This window comes from Rhea americana, unplaced genomic scaffold, assembly GCF_003343005.1.
Source record: "Rhea americana isolate MKP2758 unplaced genomic scaffold, rheAme1 scaffold_89, whole genome shotgun sequence".
Lineage (NCBI taxonomy): Eukaryota > Metazoa > Chordata > Aves > Rheiformes > Rheidae > Rhea > Rhea americana.
Genome location: NW_028187077.1, coordinates 259,235 through 279,758, shown reverse-complemented (window position 1 = coordinate 279,758; position 20,524 = coordinate 259,235). Strand labels below are relative to the sequence as shown.

Genomic DNA, 20,524 nt, shown 5'->3' with positions numbered 1-20,524 from the left:
AAGAAAAGAAAAGAAACAAATTATAGCACCTTTTCTTTTGCAGCGTTAAGCGTAGTATTTGTGAGAGAGCACAAGAAAGTGATTTCTTTTTAACTTAAGTAATGATTAAAGTAGATTTGTGTCCAACTTTTCTGACAGTGTCAGTTAAATCATTGGGTTCGTAAGAGCACTGTGATCTACTAGTGTTTTTAGAAAATACTGATACTTTATAAAAGCGAGCTGGCCGTAAAACATCAAATTGCCATACTAAACTGTATTTTACAAAATGATTTCAACCACAGGCCAGTTATGCAATGCTAGAATTAGAGTCCACAGATGAAAATTACCTGGGAGACTACCGTGTTACTTGTAACTCTTATTAATCGTGTTTCTGAGTGTGTTTGTTTAGTGGACGTTTATGCTGACAAGGTATGTTGAGCTCTGCGCTTCCAAAACATGTCAGGACTGATGATCAGTGGGAATTGGTGGCTTTGGGGAGTGCAAGTACGTCGTCGTAATCTGTGCTCTAGATGGGCTCAAAATGTTCTCTCTCCCTTGGCTGCTGCCGTTTGCGCTTGTGCAGCGGGTGTGATGTTTCCGTGGTCTGCATCGGGGTGATTGGAGTGGGCTACCAAGTAGCCCGGGCTGGCTTTCAGATCCCCTGCTTTATCGAGGTACCCTCTCAAAATGGACCTTAAAACCTAGACATCTAAATTGAAGCCTTGTACCTCTGGTCGCCTCCTGTGCRGAGGTCCGCAGTGGGATGCATTGCCCAAGCGCTTGTGACCATGGCCTAAAATTRGGGACCTCCCCTCAAGTGTACTGGCAGGAGTTTGGGTTATATTCGCTTCCCTGCTTTTTTCCCTAAAAGATCTTACCCCAAATCTCAAAACTCAGAGATCAAGTGACTGCCACCGGCCCTGGACATTCAGAGTTGYATTTTTCCAGCAGTGCCGTTTTAGAGCTTATTCACATTTTCTCTGCAGCCTCTATATTCCCACCATTAATGGTGGGATTTTTAACAACCTTGTATTCATATTTAACAGATTTGCTRGCCTGCAGCACAGTAGCTTAATGTGATTTTTACTGTACTACCTTGCACCTGGATTRTATGTCTTTTGGAAAATGGAATATTTAGATACCTGTCATCCTCTATCTAAGCAAAAACTGTTGCCTCATCCAAGGATGTTTACTTTATAAGTGAGTTTTCTGTCCTATTGTGGAAAGTGTAAATATGTGCAGATTGTAGTTCATTTTCCACCTTTCTGAATGTTGATATTATTGCTTATTTAAGTAATTTGAAAACACGGATCTTTATTTTTCTTCATCGGGCTTACTGTTTCCTAGTGTTTTTCGTCTATCCAGACTGTCCACAGATGTGAGTTATATTCAAACTTTTTGGCCTTCCTAGTTGTATTTCATAAGGTGCATCTGCCATTCTGCATCGGTGAGTCCTGGAGAACTCTGCTCATCTGTAGTCACCTTTTCAGAACAAGTTGGAAAACTGATTCGGTTCAGACAACAAGGTTTTTAGCGTGATTAGAAATATTTATTAGGGAAGATTTTCCTCCTTTCCTTTTTTTGCTTGCTAGTATCCTAATAGTTAATCTTTCCGTTCTTTGTCTTCACTGTTCAGGGGAAGAGCACAAGCACTGGTCCTGCAGAACACAAGGCATAACCATAACTTGACTGATGTGAGTAGCCAGTAGGGTTACTCGCATCAATGAAGGAAAATTATGTGTATTTGTGTTTTTCAGGATTGTGTTTTCAGTKGACTACTGTATGAGCAGTAAAGCCAAAGTGATGGAGACGGGAATAAAAACTAGAAGTGGACAGATTCATGTGTTAGTCACAGTCGTGATAAATTAAAACTTGAATTTTTAAAATTGTTATTTAGAATAATATTAATGCTTAGAATAGTATTTTGAGGTGAGGAATAGAATAATTCTGGTAAAATTAATTCTGATAGTGTACTATTGCTGTCTCCTACAGAGAATAAGCTCCTTAAGATTTTCCAATATAATAAGGATCATATAAAGGCTTAAATGTGAACAAAAGTCTTCTGTTAGCAACTACAGCAACGTGTGATAATACTGTCTTTAAATTAGATGGTATCTCTGAGACATCCAGAGAATACCATTGCAACAAGAAGAAAAAAAAAAAAGGCAAAAAAAAGGCAAAAAAAATATACAAATTAGAAGAAAATCTGTTGCCTTTCCACACTGTTTTGATCTTTAATCAAATAGCTGTAGTGTTTGCAGAAATGTTGAATGCATGAGAGACATCTGGGAGTTCCTTTCTTCTTAGATCATATTCTATCTCTAGATCTCTGATCAAGCATGTAATGTGGATAGGGTAGCTGGAAGCAAGAATTACTGCATATGTTTGTGGAGTCCCAGTGAAACTTGCTGTAGCCACATGAGTTAATTCAGGTTTCCTGTGACATCTTTTTTTCCTCTCATTTTCATTGGATAGATGGAAGAATTTTAGAAGGGAGAAAGGTATTCACCCTATAAACCGTCCTCACCTTGAAATAAAATAAAAATAAATGTTACTAAGTGTAATAAAACGCAGGGATAAATTCTGATCAAATGAGTCTATAGGTTTATAGATGGTGTTACGATCAGACAGAATTTGGCACATTGCCTTCCAGTGCAATGTTTTATTGTACATACCTTTGTAGCTCATAAACCCAGCAAGTTTGGTCACTAAAATGATTTCTTATTCTAGAATAAAACTATCTCATATTAAGTCTTTTTATGCTGACCACGGAATTTGTCTAGCCTGTTCAGTAATAATTGTCTGGGGTGCTCATGTTTTTGACATGGATTGATTCTTTTCCTCTAGGAAGTGAAACTTAGCCTTTTAGCAGTTATTTCTTAATTCAGCAAATTATTTTAAACAAGTATAAGGTTAGATTATTCAAGTGCAGACTCTAATAGCCCCCAGACAGTCATACATTAACATTCAGTTAATGAAATTTCTTCTTGTTGTCTTCTACCGTATCTTACTTTTTCCTTGCCCTCATAGTATGTTGTTTCTAGAGTTATGCACAAAGTATGAAGTTATTGAAGACCTCACAGTGTAGTGTCATTCTTTGTAAGGAGTCATTTTCMCCTCTTCGTAAATGCCATCAGTTAATTCAGAGTGTAGTTTCTACTTTGTTCTAAGTGAAGACCACATTTTGAAACACCAGAGTTGGTGAGAGTGCCTCACTGACTGGATTGTGTTCAGGTTCATGCCCCTGAACACTTAAATAAATACCATCTGATTGCCTTGTGAAGTGAGCTCCTAGTATGATTATTTACATCCATTAAGACTTGAGGTTTGTTTGAATGGATAAAAGAGCTCTTGTATTATTCTTATACATACATTTGAAGAAGTAAATCAAGTAAAGTGTATTTGAGTTGAATAATACCTTGGCTCGTATTAGCAAACTTGATGTTGTGTGCTCCCACGAGGCGTAATTTGCTCTGAATTTGTTTGTGGAGGAAAAACRCAAGGGACTAATTTGAGCAGCGAGTAGGAATCCTAACTGGATCCAGGTAATTAATACTTTCTCAGCTCTGAAAATGGCTTAGGTAGGAGACTGTAAGGATGAAGCTGACACAGAAGAGGACAAGTCAACCACCCATAGTAGTGGCAGGACATTGCATTATTATAACAGTGTTATTCAGCCTGGAGGATGGGTAATCCGTAATTCACAGATAGGGTGAAATCTGTGGTTTCGTTTGACTTTCCCATTTTTGTTRATTTTAGCTGTTTGTTGTAGTACTTTTGTATTTTGGTGCTTACATTAATGCAGGCTGAAAGGAACTGAAAAGGAATCACAGAGATAGCTTGCGTTGTGAATTGAGAAGCAAAACGCTGTTTATTTTACAAGGTACAGCCAATACACAACCCTTTTTATTCTGCAACACAAATGTGAAGGAATGCTTCAGTTTGCAGTGTTGGGAGTTTTTTTTTCCTGGATGCACTAAATGTCTGAGAAGGAAAATTTATGCTAAAATCTATAGAAAAGTAGAGTAATTTGAGGGAGACTTGCACACACGTGCGTGCGCAGAGCAGAGCTTTCTGATGTTTCCATTCCCCCCCAAACAGCCGCAACGAGGCAATGCTTTGCAACCGTTCTCAGGTGTTTGTCACGCTCGCGGMAGATCTAGAAGTCGCTATTCCCTTTATGTTCCCGCGGCTTCCGTAAAACTTCCCGGCTGCTCAGAGGGGCAGGACGCCCGGCGGCGCTGGGGCCTCGAGGAGGACGGGCAGCAAGCGTGCGGCCGCTCCGCTCGCCCGGCCTGCCGGGGGCTCGCGGTCGCCCCGCTGCCCGCGGCGCGGCCGCCTGCCTCGGAGGCAAAGTTGCGCGTGCTTTTTGCTCGGCGGCACGCGATACTCCTCGGATCGCGTGTTTCAAGAATCTTGTGCGATGCACGTGGACATCTTTGCGCAAGKGTAGAGTGGGATTAGGAAGAAGCACTTGGCTCGGAAAAGATTTGGCTTAGATATTGAATTAAAGCTTTGGAGATATTTTTTTTTTTCCTTTCTCAATCCAGTCGCAATAGGATGTGTTGTTTGCCATCGTRGTTGCTCTACGAGGTTCTGCCTGGGGTTGGAACTCATGAAATAATTTCAACAGCAAACTTAATTTCTTAACGCCTGAATAGAAAACTACACATTAACCTCAGGTTCTGACTCATTCGTTGTGTGTGTGTGTGTGTGTATATATGTGTATGTGTATATATGTGTATATGTTGTTAAACATATAAACATATGGCATAAACTTTAGCAACTGACTTCTTTGGGGGAAAATTTGTAAGGATTTCTCCCAAGTCTTTCTGAGGAATGTATTATTTAAGTGAAATYACTTTAAATGGAGCCATCCCAGAATCTTATTCTTCGGGATTGCAGTATGATGTGTGAGCTGAATTAATAAGCTATCTRTTTACTCTTGCTATGGCTTTACATAGGGCTGCTAATTAGATGTAGCCAAAAGTTAATTACAAAGCTATATGCATTGTCTCAGTCTTGTGGTTAAATAGTAAATCATKCTAGGAGCGCTTTTTAAAAATACTGTGGTCTTTTTCTAAAAATTTCTCTTCCTTATTTGTGAATTTGTCATTTTTTTCAAAGTTTTAGTGGGTCTTCAGTATAAAATACAKTATCTTTGGTTATTTAATGAACAAATTTTTCTATTTTCTATTATTCTTCCTTCTCTTTTTCCAGTCATTCAGAATCTAGCTTTATAATTAATGTATCTCACAACCCTTCACCAKCTATATTCCTGGATTCCTACATATTACAGTATGTGAGCTGTTGGCAGTGCAAAGCTYCTAGCCCTAACACCCAGAAGCTATCATATATTTTTCATATGATTTTTACAAAGGGTAATCTCTCATCGTGAAAATGGGTTCTGGTGCTGAAATGTCACCTGCAGCTGAAACATTAGCTGTACATGACATGTATGGTATTAATAAATAAGTTGCAGAGCTGCCCAGCTGCTGTACCTTGAAACAGTATCTGGTGAAATGTAATACTTTCAATGGAAGAACTGCGTACTTCGCTGTGCCAGTTTGAGGGGTGCAACCTCCTTGGCAAGCGTAAGCTGTATCAGAATCCCTTCGTCTGTCGTTTCTATTACATATCTCCCATTTCTGTGATTAATTGTCACCCTGGTGCAGTAGTCACCACGAAAACCAACCTCTCAGGCTGTTCTATTCTTTGAAAATTTGTGCCTGGTTATTCAGTAGTCGAATTACAGTTTGTGATGGCATAGTTAGTGTTGAGTCAACRCTTCTTGTGCTGCTATTGTCAGAGATGTAGACTGGCCCATAAAACCTCCTAGGTTAATCTCTCTCAGGCCATGCAATATTTTATGTACCGTTTGTGAATGATCAAAGGAACTGAACCAAATTAAGTATGGCCTTCTATAAAAGGCCATATAACTCTTTCAGGCCCAGTATTTTGTCTGTACTTGAACAGTTATCTGTATAATTTTAATATAATATTTCCTCTATTTATAAAGATGCTTCAGTTCTCTTTAATGCTGCAAAAAAGTTCTCACAGGCTGACAGTACTAATATAGCCCACTGTGGGCATAAATACACAACAAATCTGTTCCCATCACACAGTCTAGCACTGGTGGAGATGTTGGACTTTGTGGAATAGTTGCCTGTAGAAGGAAGGAAAGGTGGAACATCCTTAAATATGCCTCTCCTGTCTATCTGAACCTTCTTTAGAAACTACATCAGAGATAGGAGACTATCTGGCTTGGGAAGTCCACAGAGGACTGCTGGCGCTCAGGCGCTGCCACGCCGCAGTCACCCCGTCGCACGCAGATGTGAGGGAAGAGGGAAGAGTAGTGTCTGGGGTCAGCTGCAATGCCGTTGCGGGCCCTCGTAGTAGGAGGGGAAACACGCAGCTAGTGCTCCCGGGTGCCTTGGTTAGTCTGCAGAAAGCCGGGCCTTTGTTGCTAAAATGTTTATCTTCTGGATCAAATATAAATGGTTTGGCAATTGCTGGCCTGGGTGAAAACCGAATGTAAGAAAAAATTGTGATAGGCGAATAGAAGTARTAGAAATGGTAGCCTTCAAATCACCAGAGATGCTTGCATTGATTAAACCCAGGGCAGGCTAAACCCATAGGTTTTCAGCCAAGTACAGAGAAATCCTTTGCAGACAATGGGCACTGCAGTATAATTATTATTTTGTCTGTTGACTAGATACCTACTTTAAGTCATCTATCTCTTTGCACCTCTTCTTATCCACCCCGTCTCCCCTTCTCTGTTTCTGGAAGGGCAATAAAGGTAGACTTCAGCTACTCAGTTTTCTCTTTAGCGAGTCTTCAGGTTTTGGTGGCCATTTAACACTCCGAGTCCTAACACAAGCTCCCCCCCCCCTTTTTTTTTCCGTGGTCGATAAAAAACAGCTGTGACCTCTCTTTCTTTCTTTTCTTATTGGAGTATTATGTGTCATACTCAGCAACCAGGGAAAAGGAAGCTCTACAGCTTTTTGAATTGGCATCAGCAGGGCTATGAGAACCAAGCAATCTTGTATGGAGAACTATAAATAAAAACCACATCTTTCTGACACTATCATCACTACTTGCAAAGGCATATAGATACAGCATATGAAAAGAATGCTTAAATGTGTGTAGGCAAGGAGAGTAGATGCTAGTGRGTACACCTAAAGTAACATTTGTGTTTGCAATTAGAGGAGAGGTTGAGAGAGGGAAAACCAGAAAGTTTTTAAATATAAAGTGCAGGGGTGTATTTTCCTCCCTCAGAACTGAGAGTTGCCAAAATATAAACATTTCAAAGAGAATTTTACACCACCTCATCTTTATGTCAAGCAGCATTTAATGGTTGAATGATCTCCTGCCCTGGGTCTTGGCAGCTATCCTCTGGGGGCCAACTTTGGGGATTACAGTGACAGTCGATCAGTGGATCTTTTCCAATATAAACTAGGCTAGGTCCATTTAAAATCAGTTGCTATCAACAAGTCAAATTAACTTTATTTATGTTAGAGGCTTTCCTATGAGTATTTTATAACAATGGGGAATTTTATTATCCAGAGGGACTTTTCCTGTTGGTGTTATTTAGGAATGTTCTAATTCATGTGATTAAACATAATTTACCTGATTTCTTTCAAAATTATGTGATTTGTAACATTCAGGACTAATCAATGTCTAACTCAGAGTGCTCATACCACTTTTTTTCTTTTTACTCTGCATAGGTGGAAATAACACTTCAAGATATCAATGACAACCCACCAGTATTCCCCACAGATATGCTTGATCTGACTGTAGAAGAAAATATAGGAGATGGATCTAAAATAATGCAGCTGACAGCCATGGATGCTGATGAGGTAGGAAAAAGGCTTCATATTTGAATAACTGTACTAAAAATGCTAATCTGGAAATACGTTTTTTTACCTGTTATTTTATTTCTTTAGTAAGAACTTGGACTTGGGGAGTCACTATAGGATCCAGTTCTTTAAATTCATTTGGCCCATTCACAAAACTATATTTAGCAAGTATCATAGAGTTGCCCACAAGTGGGACAAAGGCCTTATCAACTGAAGGCTTCTCACTAGCTTGTATGTAATGAGTTAATATTTTCATAACATTGCTTAATGAGCATTTCCACTAATGACAAAAATAAAGTCCCCATGCTTTGGTTCTGGATGCTATTATTTTTATCAGTCTCATCATATACCATACCCACTGACTTGGCAAAGATCCTGGGCTGGCCAGCTTGCAATAAAGATTTATTAACTCATTCTGTTTGAAACCACAACTTTAAATCTAACCAACTTTGAAGCACAGAGATGTATTCAAGCCCGATTCAAGTTTTGCAATGAAATTGTGTGTGAGACATGCCTTAGAGAACAGGAAAAATTTTGATAATGGCTGCTTACTCTTTCACTAGAACTACTTAATGCTACTATTATCCTCTCTTGAAAGAAAGTTTTATTTCACCAAAAGGAAAGGGGAAAGAAGATAATGCTAAAATGCCTGCTGTGTACATGAACCTCCCTAGAGAATATTTTTACCAGTGTAGATTCAGTACTGTGTGGACCTTGCAACCAAGGAGCTGTAGAGAAACAAGCAAAAGCCTTCTGAGCAACTGATGTTAAACAACTGGCCACTTTGCAGTCTGGCAGTCATGTTGGATGTGTGTCAAGCAAACATATCTGAATATAATTTGATTTATTTGTTTCTTTTGGAATGCAAGTTAGTAAAATATTACTTGCATTGTTTCATTCACTTGAACTGATTTTCTGTCAAAGCCTAAAAAGTCAGTATGATTGTGCTAAGAAATTTGTGTTGTCATTAAAATATAGGATTACTTTTAAAAACAACAAGCAATCCTGCATTCAAGTCATGAGGTAATTCAGTCCCATTAGGAGAATTTTATTTCTGGCCTTTTTCATGTTAGCTTAGTTAGTCCTCCTGTGACTTTTAATTGGTCTCACTACTACACAGGGATCTATTGAAATGCCCCCAGTAATGAYAAGAATATGTTCTTTCCTTTATTTTCTGGTAGCAGTCTGTCATAGGGACAAAAAGGAGGACTTTGGAAAGGTGTCGATCAATAAGAAAAATTATAGCTGTTTATCTTAAAATGCTTGTTTTCAGATTAGGAAGAAGTAAATGCTAAACTAATGCTCTCTGCTATGATATGGCAATTAGAAATTTAAGATTTTAGAAATGTGTTAAGCTCCAGCCTCCTTTTGACTATACCTAATTCGCAATTAATATGTTACCCATTCTAAAGCTCYCATTCCAGTGAGAATTCATTTCTTAACGTATATAGAAATCAGCCAATTTTTTTTGCGAAAAGGTTATGCTTCAGTTTGGGTAGAAGAACATCTGGAACTCAAAACCTTTATGAAGACCCCAAGAATTTTAGCAACCTGCAGAACCTGCACTTGAGAAGCAACATAGCTTTATTAAATTATAGTGTTTAGGCAGCAGTTTTCACTTTCCTATTAAAATAAGGACTTCACAGAGATCTGAGAAAAGATGTAAAGACATTTTCTAGGTGTAAAGTGGCACCTAAGGCTTAAGAATTCCTATGAAAAGTTCTAGCACTTYTGTGATTTTTTTCAGGCAGTAGTAGATGGGAAATTTCTATCTGCTGCTCAACTTTTTTTAATAGATTTTGCATCTCTGTATTTCTCTTTGCTTCTCAGCTAATTCATGTAAAGATACTAATTCAATTAGACCAGTATCAAATGTAGTTGCTGTTTTAGCTGTGCTCTATTATGAGAAAGCTGGCTAGTCAAACAAACTATGAAGAATGTGGTCACTTTTGAAATCTTAAATTCTCATCAAATGTTTTTGTTAAGCCACACAATTACAGGAAAATGTGTTACATGCACCAGGTACACCTGAACATACAGATTCTATGTACACTGAASCACCCCATGCAGCTGGTGAAGGCTGGGCACCTGTAGAAAGTTGTTTTCTTTTTAAATTCTATTTTATCRGTTAGCTGATTCCTACTCTTTGGAAACAACACTCCAGAGAAAACGTTTGGCACTAAACGCTATCAAAAAGGTCAGGTAACTAATGTTTTTCTCTCATCTCGCCAAACATGAGTTGGCACTTATCTCAGTTAATTTGCTTTTTTAGGCTYGAGTGTTTCAAGTAGCTATAGTTTYTGTCTGTTTTCTTCGATCTGTTGTTTTCTGCAGACTCACATGCCACTTACATGCTAGAAGTAGGTTTCAGCTGTGAAATCTGAGTTTTGATCTGGCACCAGATGCCGGAATGGTACCAATAGAGAAGGTGGGGGAAAATAGCAAGCCATTACTTGGTCAACAAAATATATAGCCGGGCASAGTCAAGCATGTGTAGTACACGTACATGTATCCAGTGTCGGAAGATACCAAGTTTTCTGTTCATTTAAGGATGCATTGGGAAAAGAGGGAGGGAGGTGAGCCCAGAATCTTGGGTCTGTTCTTCCTTGCCCTTAAAGACCAAGGTCCATCTGCTAAAATGTAAAATTTATAGCTAAGTGCTGCCTTTCTGGGGAAATGTCCCGCAAGCCTGGCCCGGGCACTGTAACCAGCCCATTACATCCCCTTGAATCGCACTGCTGACTGCTTTGTCGYGCTAGCCAAACCATCCTCAGGAGCTACCTGAAAACAGAGGTCTGGTGGCTGCCCTTTCCCTGGGAAGAATCAGTACTCGGCAGAGCTAACATCCTTAAGGCTGTGTGATTTTCTTACTACTAACTGATGATACGAACTGCAGTGGGTGAGTTTTCTTAGCATTTGTGATAGGACAGGGCTGAGACAAAATGTGTTGTGTCAATATTTTTTAAATGAAAGTTTCTTATTTTCCTTTAAATTTTAATTTTGAACTTTAAAGGTGAGGGGGAAAAGTTGCTGACTGAGCAATTAATTTTCTTTCATTTTCTTTTCAACGGAAATGCTTAAAATCCAAATGAAACTTTTTTTTTTTTTCCCCCAAGATGGAATGTAATATTTTGTGTGACTCCAGCAACACATTTTTTTCTGACGTGCAGGGGCTGACAGCATAGCCGAAGAGGTCAGAATCGTGATTTTAGTGACACATGATTTGTCACTTTGAGGCTGTTTGTTCCTACGGGTAAATGCATCCTCTGCCTAAATGGTGGTCTTGGGGGCTGCTGCAAGGCGCACATCTAAGTGCGACCCTGCGAGTTTCTCCGGAGCTGCGCGCTGCAGGTCTCGCTGCCTGCGATGACTGATGGTGCTGCCGACTGGCAGCAGATCTTCCTCCTTTTTTTCCTGCCCTCTTCTCCCTGTTCTGCACCGCCTTCCCTCTCCCCAAAGGCAGCGAGCAGAAAGGGCAGAGCTGTGCCTGGTGCAAGGATGCTTGTTTAATTTAACCTGAAAACGTAAACCCAGAATAAACACTAATCTCTGTTAAGAGGGAAGACGTTATAGTGAACAGGTGCTCGATGAAAAAGGCTTAAAATTAAAACAAGTATCAACTTTGTTTTATTTACTGGATGTGATCTTTTTATGAACACTAAAAAAAAATATTCAAATAATCTTGTCATTTCATGTCTTATAARTGAAAGATCTGTGTATGAATACATCTTTGCTGGGGAACTGAAGCAGAGACTGGAAGGCAAGAAAACTGATATTAAAATAAACTGTTCTGAAAACTATTCATCAAGTGCCTTTACTGGAATGATTTTTGTCTTACTGAAAATTTTGGTGTAGTTTACCAGGCAAATAACTTGATTTGACCTCTTTTGTTTTTGCTTAGGGAGCCAATGCCCTTGTCACATACACTATTATCAGTGGTGCGGATGATAGCTTCCACATTGACCCCGAGTCAGGAGACCTGATAGCCACCAAGCGCTTGGACCGAGAGCGCCGCTCCAAATACTCCTTACTGGTTCGTGCTGATGATGGCCTGCAGTCCTCCGACATGAGAATAAACATCACTGTTAGCGACGTTAATGACCATATACCCAAATTCTCCAAACCAGTGTATTCCTTTGACATTCCCGAAGATGCCACTCCAGGTAAATAAGAAGCCACTGAGATGCCTGTGTAGCAAGGGGCAGTTTGGTGTTTTTGTTACCGCTCCGTAGCTACGCTCTTCTCCCGCGTCCGTCAGCGTCCGGAGGCTCTGTCAGCTGTGGCAGGAACCGCTCTGTAACTGGTGAGCCTCAGTCCCTCCGTGCTGCAGTGAGGCTCCTCTCTTAARTCACTTGTAAATGAAAGATCACAAAATAATTTTCCAAATGGTTTACACAACTGTTTGAGAACTCTGAGTTTAGACCCACATCAAGGTCAGTTTGCCCTTGGCCACTTGGCTGTAGATTTGTCCCTTGCTCRGTGGTGATGGGTGCAGAGGGAGAAACGGGCTGATTCTGTGTTGATGTGAGGCAGCGTTTCCCATCCCGTTTTGCAGCAGCCCCAGAGCAGCTGGCAGGCTCCTCTGGGGGGAAGCAGTGCGAGGTTTTCCCTTTGGGTGTCTGTCTTCTATCCCAGATAAAGAGAGTTTCCCCRTTCCCCTTGCAGTATAGCAGCTGTGGCTGTGACTGTACCTTCCTGGGGCCGCAGAGAAGCTCTTTGCTGCCTTTCCCTTCCCCTGAGCTCGGCATAAAGGTCTGCAGCGCTGACTCCTCTTTGCTTCAAACCCTCTGTAGAGCTGATCATCTGATCCTGCTTTAGGAGAGCCCTTTTAACCAATCCACATGCAATCAGCAATGCTAAAACATAAGGTTATCAGGTGTATGTAAAAAACACTAGACTGTTCAGCTTGACTTAAAAAGTGGCACTGATTTTCATTCTGATAAGTAGTTTTTATTGTCATTGGTGAACAATAATTAATTGTGCTGGAACACACACAATTTAGCTGATTCCATGAAAAAAATTAAATTGTTTTCTTTCTTTGAGACAAGTTGATCTTAATTATACTTGGAAACAATTTGATCTTAWATATAATTAATGTTCAAAATACTAATAACTGACAGCTAATTTMCAAACTTTAGTAAGATAGGTTAGTCACGTGAATGCAGCTGTGCAGAATTTAACTAATGACACAAGTTCCCAGGGAGCTGAATTTCAGAAAACATTGAAGAATAGATGCCTATAAGGTTTTTTTTTGCTTGTTTTGTTTTGTTTTCTAACTGCTGTTGCCCTGCTAAGGCAGTTTTTTGAAAGTGGAGCTGGGATACTTAGTATATACTGATGTTCTAGTGTCTGCATTTAAGAAGGAATATRTGGAAGGTTTAGTAACTTGTATTTGTCTTTGGGGAGAAAAGTGTCCTTTGTCCATTTAGRTCTAATCTGGACATGTTCACATTTGAAGATAAAATAAATACATCTGTCCATTCTCTATTTTTAATAGTCCTTTAAAATAAACAACGTACTGAATATTGTTCCTCTCAGTTTTGAAAAAAATTACGTCATAAAATTAAGACAGAAAAAGGAATACCTTGTTCAGATGAAGTGAAAATCGCTGAAGTTCCTGGTGCGATTACAGTGGTTAGGCACACAGTGCTGAGGCGAGAAGTTTTGCACACGAGTTTTGCCTCTTGTTCTGCAGGAACGCTGGGTTGTGAGCTCTCTCTATCCATGTCAATGTTGTACCATTTTGTGAGTGGCTTATTTTGCTATTTCCCTGCGTAGGCTCTTTAGTGGCAGCCATATTAGCTACTGATGACGACTCTGGTATAAATGGCGAAATCACATATACTGTAAGTGAAGACGATGAAGATGGTATGTTCTTCCTGAACCCAGTTACTGGAGTCTTCAACCTGACTCGTGTGTTGGACTACGAAGTGCAACAGTATTACATACTGACTGTCCGTGCGGAAGATGGAGGAGGGCAGTTCACTACCATCAGAGTGTACTTCAATATATTAGACATAAATGATAACGCGCCGGTATTCAACATGACCTCGTACAGCACGTCTTTGATGGAGAACCTCGCTCCAGGATCTGCTATTCTCAACTTCAGCGTCACTGATGCAGATGATGGTATGTGCTTCCTCATATCCTAAATTTCTGATGATAAATAAATACTTCATATTAGATACATATTATAAGACCTAATATAAAGGGCAAATTAGGGATACCATAATTTGTTTTAGGCACTCTGTAGACAGAGATTATTTACTTCATATTTCCCATTAGGTCTAAGAACGTGGGTTTCTTCCATGTTTTTRTCTATCATAAATTAAAAATACAATCAAGTAATATTTCTTTGGTATTGCTGTTGTGGAAACAAGTTGCAAAGCAATATTATACTTAAGAGTGTGTTACAGCAGTTAAGCACCAAGGGACAATTCTTTAGACATGTTCATGTTGCACATTTTTTTCTTAAAGTGTATATTCTAAATATAAATAAGATACTTCATCTGTAATCATCACAGAAAATCTCTTTAAATGTTTTATATCTTTAATTGAATCGTGAAGAGAATTGCATAATATTGATAATGGAGGTTAAAAAACTGATTAAAATATGGGAAATTTTCTCTGTAAAATAAGATTTAATCTTCAGATTATTTATAGTTTTGGGGAGATGTTATTGGAGCATAAAAGATACAATCTTTATAGCTTAAGTAGTTTGCCATGTAGTTTATGTCCAAAAAATAGTAATTACAGAATATGGCCATAAAATATATTTAAAAAAAAATCATTCTGAACAGTATCACATTTTCTTAGATGTCCACAGACATTAGTCAGGGTGACTTAATACAAAATAATTCATAAAACTCATACTGACTTTATAGGTGAAGGATATTTTTGTGACATGTTGAGCAATTTTGCCTCCTCTCAATGTGATTGATGTTGGCTCTGCAAAGCCCTTAAAATTTCTTACCATGAAATATGTGCTTTAAGTGCAAAGCACTTACATGCTTAGAAGAATCCCAGGTTATACGCACAAAACAAGTGAACTGATCAAGATTATTCAATAAAAYGTTTTTTTTCCTCAAGAAAGGCTAGATTGTCCAGATTTGGACTTTTTTTGTGAAAACACTCTAGCACTGACAGATAGAAATTGTGCAGCTAGTTTTGAGATGAAACTGAGAAAGTGAGAGAGAATAGACTCCATGAGACAAGCCCACAAGTTAGCAATTATARCTTAGTCAAATTGGCTATTCTTGCATGGATCTCTCTTTCACTTGTGTTAAGAGGTCTTATTTTATAAAACTCGTTATAAATTGGGAAAAGAAGTGGTACTCAAATCTTGCATATTCTTGATTGTTCCTACAGACTAGATAAATGAGTTTGTATCTAATCCATCTCCTCTCTTCTTTTCCTATCCAAGTATTCTTCATTTTATCATGATGTACAGTGGGAAGAAAATACAGAATGAAAAAAACCAGACTCTAACAACCAAAAAAAAAAAGGTTTTAAGAACTTAGAAATATATTGTTTGATTTTAAATGCCCTAAAAGTGATTTCACTTAACTGTTATGGGTCTACTTTCCTTTTTTTCTGTACTTCATACATTTCCATCTGTGTACAGTGGACCTGAAATATTTCATAGCATTCACGGATCATTTTATGGTCATCCTACACTCAGTTAGGAAGGAAGTAAATGAATATTCAAGGTGCAATGCATTGAAAAGTCAGATATCTTGCCTTTTCTGGTTTTTGACACACTTTTCTAGCAGGTTAGATTTAAAATTCATAGGGCAGAAACTTCATTCCAAGAGCATGCGAGGTTGAGTTCCCCAGTAAGACTGCAACTTCTGCAAATGCTATGATCTATGTGCGTTGTTCTTTCCAGCCCCAAATTTGTTATCCATATGTTTTCTTATATTTATCTAGAGCACAGAAATAACTAGGAATGYAGTCCTCTCTGTGCGGCTCATAGATAATATACTCAATGCACATGAATAAAACATCATTGATGATTTATGTTAAATGGTCCAACAGCTTGTAAGAGCTCTGAAAAGTYGTTGTTTTATAATGAGATATACCTTAGGATAAGCACCGATCAAGGGCAAAAAGGACTGTGATAGCAAAACAACTCCCATTCTTTCCTGTTTGACATACCCCGAGGGAAAAAATAGCTGTTTATGTCCACTTGAATAGTGTTATGTACAGATGAATAGTAAGTATCAGCTACAGCTCTCGATTATTTACCGAAGACTAGAAGAGTTCAGTTTCCTTGAACACTTGCACATTCATTTCAAGGTTTGCATTTTCATTTTTTCCACTTAGAAGTAACAGAAAAATCCATTTTGCTTCTCAGGGCAAAGCAAGCTCTTGTCTGTTTGTTAATACGCGTAGCAAAATATTTCTGCAGGCAAAAAATTGGAGGGGTTCCCAATTGAACTCTATAGGTATTTACAGGTTGGAAAAAGTGGGTTTTTTTGTTTGTTTGTTTTTGTTTTGTTTTCTTTTTTTTTTAACTATCAAGCAAATGAAAACAGAAACAAAACCCTTGAAAGAGCCTTTTGAAAACTGATGGCTTCATCTGTGAGCTCTCACTCAGTTTTCCCAGGTTACCCCCTGAGATTAAACAGATCCAAAGCTTAGCCAAGGGGAGGAAGCCCCTTTGTTCTCAGTAAGAAAAATCCAGCTCCCAGGCTGGAGAAGGGATGCCTGAGGTGCACAGCTCCAGCTTGGCATACTGTCTTTAAAAAACTATCATTCATTCCTTGTCTTCAGTTAAGTGGAAGTCCCAGCTCCACTGATATTTAGGAAAATCTCCCACTGCTTCAGCAGAGCCACCATTTAATCTTTATAAGCCTTAGCACCATTGAGACCTAAGAAAATACAAGGCAAGGAATGAAAAGGTCCATGGAAGTTGTTTGCCTCCATCTACCTTGGTCAAAGAAGAACAAGTAATAAGTTGCAAAGAGAACAAATAGCAAAATACACTGCAGAATACAGTGGCRAAAAAGAATATTTGAATATAATAAAATAATTTACTTTTGTAAAATCTAATTCCTCCTCATTTCCAAGGCCAAACAGCAAAATCTTTAATTACAAAATGTATTCAACTGAAATCAGAAGATTTCTATCTGTATAATTAATCATTTTAAAATACAACTGAACAAAAATAGAATAGCATTACACTTTCAGTATTTCRCTTGATCAAAGTAATGCAGAAACACTAATATATAGCGTATAAATATATTAATATCTTTAATTCATTAAACTATTTTGTCTTTCATRTTTGATTCTATTTACTTTATAATTAAGTTTCTACAAGAGACAAGAGAGGGAAGTATGCCAATTAGAGTGGCCAGAGGGAGAAAGGCAGGCAGAACTAGTTTCTGATTCTAAGCATAATAAATAGGAATGATTAATAAATCGARTACAGAGCTAATTTTATTATCAAAGCAATTCAGTCAGAGGGAAAAGATGGAGCTTYTAAGTAAAATAGGGAAAATGCAAAGCAAAGTAATTAGCTACTTAAGCAGACAACTCGGTTTACTTTGCATGAAAAAAGTGAGTTTGAGGGGWAAAGCAGTAGAGAGCAGTCTGTTAATCCATTTATCCTAAATCACAGTTTTTATGACCCAACATGAAAAAGCAAAAAATTCAACRTTATTTAAAATGCAAGTAAGGGAAATATGTCTAAGAGAGAAAATAGTCTTCAATTAGGTGTTTAGAACTAGTTCTGGAATGAAAGTATCAACATATATTTGTTTGCTATAGGGCACATTTAAGGTCATTTCATAGCCTTGTCAGGATTCAGAATTCATTTCCCTTACCAAAATTATAAATCTTTTACTTGACCATAATTGCTAGTTATGTTTTGATCATGAGATGTTCATCTGAGATTTCTGAACGCTCTTCCATATACGGTAAGCATACCTCTCTGCAGTATTCACTGTTGGCCTGCCCACTCTGGGCTTGGGAGTTTCTGCTTTGGGGTTTTTGTARCTGGGTGGAAAAATTCTTGAAACGATGACATCAATAATGTTTCTTACCAGAAATGGGAGGAAAGAAGCAAAAAATCTGTTTCATAAGCAGCAGAACTACTGAATGTTGGTTTCTGATGGATCTATCTCCTTTATCCCTAACCGTTGTCTAGGGGAAAACCTACCCTATGCTCAGCAAGTCACTTCCACTGAACAAAATATGGAGTTGAGCTCCTTTCTTTCAGTGGCTGCTCTATTTGATCTCTCTCCCTCTTTTTCTTTTTTCTGTCTCCTTCTTTTTCTCTCTTTTTCTTTCTTGCTTTTCCTTTCTAGCTCACTTTTTCCTTTTTTCACTCTCTTTTGCTCTCTTTCTCTTCTACTCTTGTCAGAATACAATTATTTCAAAGATGTTTATTCTACTATGAAACCCAGCTGATGTTAGCTAATAGATTCAAAAATTACGAGGAGGTGGCCATTAAGCAGCATGATCGTGTAATCCTCATTTCTGTAGGAAATCAGGCTAGAAACCTTGATATCTAGGTCAGTGGGATCAAGTTACAGTCTCTCTACCTTTTTTCTCCCCCTCTCCCAGGCTCCAACTCGCAGCTGTCCTTCAGCATCGCCTCTGGGGACAGCTTGGGACAGTTCAGTATTGACAGGAACGGAGTACTGAGCATCAAACGGCCTTTGGATCGGGAAAGTCAATCTTTCTATAGCCTTGTCGTTCAGGTGCATGACATGGCTGCTCCCCCAGCGTCCCGATACACGAGCACGGCTCAGGTTTCAATTATTCTGCTGGACGTGAACGACAGCCCTCCGAGCTTCATCTCTCCGAAGCTGACCTACATCCCGGAAAACACCCCGATAGATACAATTGTATTCAAAGCCCAGGCAACTGATCCGGACAGCGGTCCAAACAGCTACATTGAATACAGTCTGCTTAGGCCTTTGGGAAATAAATTCAGCATTGGCACTATAGATGGTGAAGTAAGACTTATTGGGGAGCTTGACAGAGAAGCGGTGTCTAACTATACATTGACTGTGGTAGCTACCGACAAGGGCCAGCCATCCCTTTCTTCATCTACAGATGTGGTTGTAATAGTCCTTGACATTAATGATAATAACCCCCTTTTTGCACAGAAGCTTTATAAAGTAGAAGTTGGGGAAAATACTTTAACAGGGACAGATTTAATCCAGGTGTTTGCTGCCGATGGAGATGAGGGTACAAATGGGCAGGTCCGCTATGCCATCATCAGCGGAGATCCTAGTAATGAGTTTCGGATCGATTCTGTTACGGGGGTAATAACGGTTGCTAAGCCTTTGGACAGAGAGAAGAAGCCTTCCTATACACTGACTGTTCAGTCGTCTGATCGTGGAAGCAGCCCAAGGACTGATACCACTACAGTCAATATTATTCTGAAAGATGTTAACGATTATATTCCCACGTTTGAACTTTCTCCCTACTCTGTGAATGTCCCTGAGAACTTAGAGGTACTTCCAAAAGTTATTCTTCAGGTCAGTACATTCAGAAAATATTTATTTGCTACAGTTATAAAAAGTCTAAGACATATTTTAAAAGTTGTTTTGGGAGCTGTAATCTCATATGCAATTTCTTTCTTGGTTTCTTTCTTTTTCATTCTTTTTTTTTTTTTTTTTTTTTTTTTTTTTTTTTTTTTTTTTTTTTTTTTTTTTTTTTTTTTTTTTTTTTTTTTTTTTTTTTNTAACAGAAGTTTACATTAGGCTTTGGTGTTTACCTTCCCATTTTATTCATACACTGGGATCGTAGGAGCTTGCTATATTATCTCAAATTGACCTCAACTTTCATGCAGCAAATTCCTCAATCTGTGATCGTTGGCTAGAGAATGAGAGGGTCTGTTACAAGTAATGAAAGGTTGTGACATGGATTCAGTAAGCTGGAGATACAATACTTAGGGAGCCTATACCAAGTGATCTGTGGTTTTCACCAGTCCCCAACATAGTCTTTACTATATTCATGCCTGGGAAAAAGAAGTCATCAACTATTTAATATTTTCAAACACTTTTAAGTTCATCACCATTCTGTTAAATCGTTTTACAGTTACAGATAATTTATAATGGGTTTTAAGGCATATGGATTAATTCAATCCATTAATTTGGATCAGTGTCATGGCTATCCCAGTAAAATTATGAAGATCCTTCACTCATCAGTTATTGATATTTCTTCCCGTGTGTTTGCATTGCTTTTGTAGGTTGTAGCAAGGGACGATGATCAAGGCCTGAATAGCAAGCTTACTTATGTTCTCATGAGTGGAAATGAAGAAGGAGCCTTTATTCTCTCGGCCAGTGGGGAGCTCCGCTTGGTGCAGAGCTTGGACCGAGAGACAAGGGAGCAGTATATTTTACTGATCACAGCTGCTGATTCAGGTAAAGCAAATGTACTGGCTCTTCTAAATATATTTTGTTTTTACTTGAAAACATTGCATTCTGAATATAAAATAAATATTTTTAGATTGGCTCAAATTTAGCGCTTGGAAATTGGTACCCAAGTTCTAATCTAGATCTCAGTGGTAAAAGGTAGACTCACCTGAAGTCAAAGGGAGCATCAGTTTCATGAAATCAGGGTTTTGTCCTTAGATATAGGTGCCTGATTTTAGTAAGATTCACTATAAATTTAGAAGAACCCATCTTTTTTTTTCCCCCCAGTAATAATAAGTGGTCCTAACTGGGTCA

At 38.6% G+C, this 20,524-nt stretch overlaps 1 protein-coding gene across 1 annotated transcript in view; it reads left to right on the top strand.

The window, feature by feature from the left end:
• Positions 1-20,524, top strand: part of FAT4 (FAT atypical cadherin 4) — a gene marked incomplete at its 5' end in the record, with an annotated part of 143,915 nt that overhangs the window by 67,683 nt on the left and 55,708 nt on the right. Inside the window, 5 exons of the mRNA XM_085323905.1 lie at positions 7,707-7,838; positions 11,740-12,001; positions 13,617-13,967; positions 18,408-19,330; positions 20,044-20,218. Of these exons, the coding sequence (XP_085180031.1) occupies positions 7,707-7,838; positions 11,740-12,001; positions 13,617-13,967; positions 18,408-19,330; positions 20,044-20,218 (1,843 nt within the window). The remainder of the gene's footprint in view (positions 1-7,706; positions 7,839-11,739; positions 12,002-13,616; positions 13,968-18,407; positions 19,331-20,043; positions 20,219-20,524) is intronic.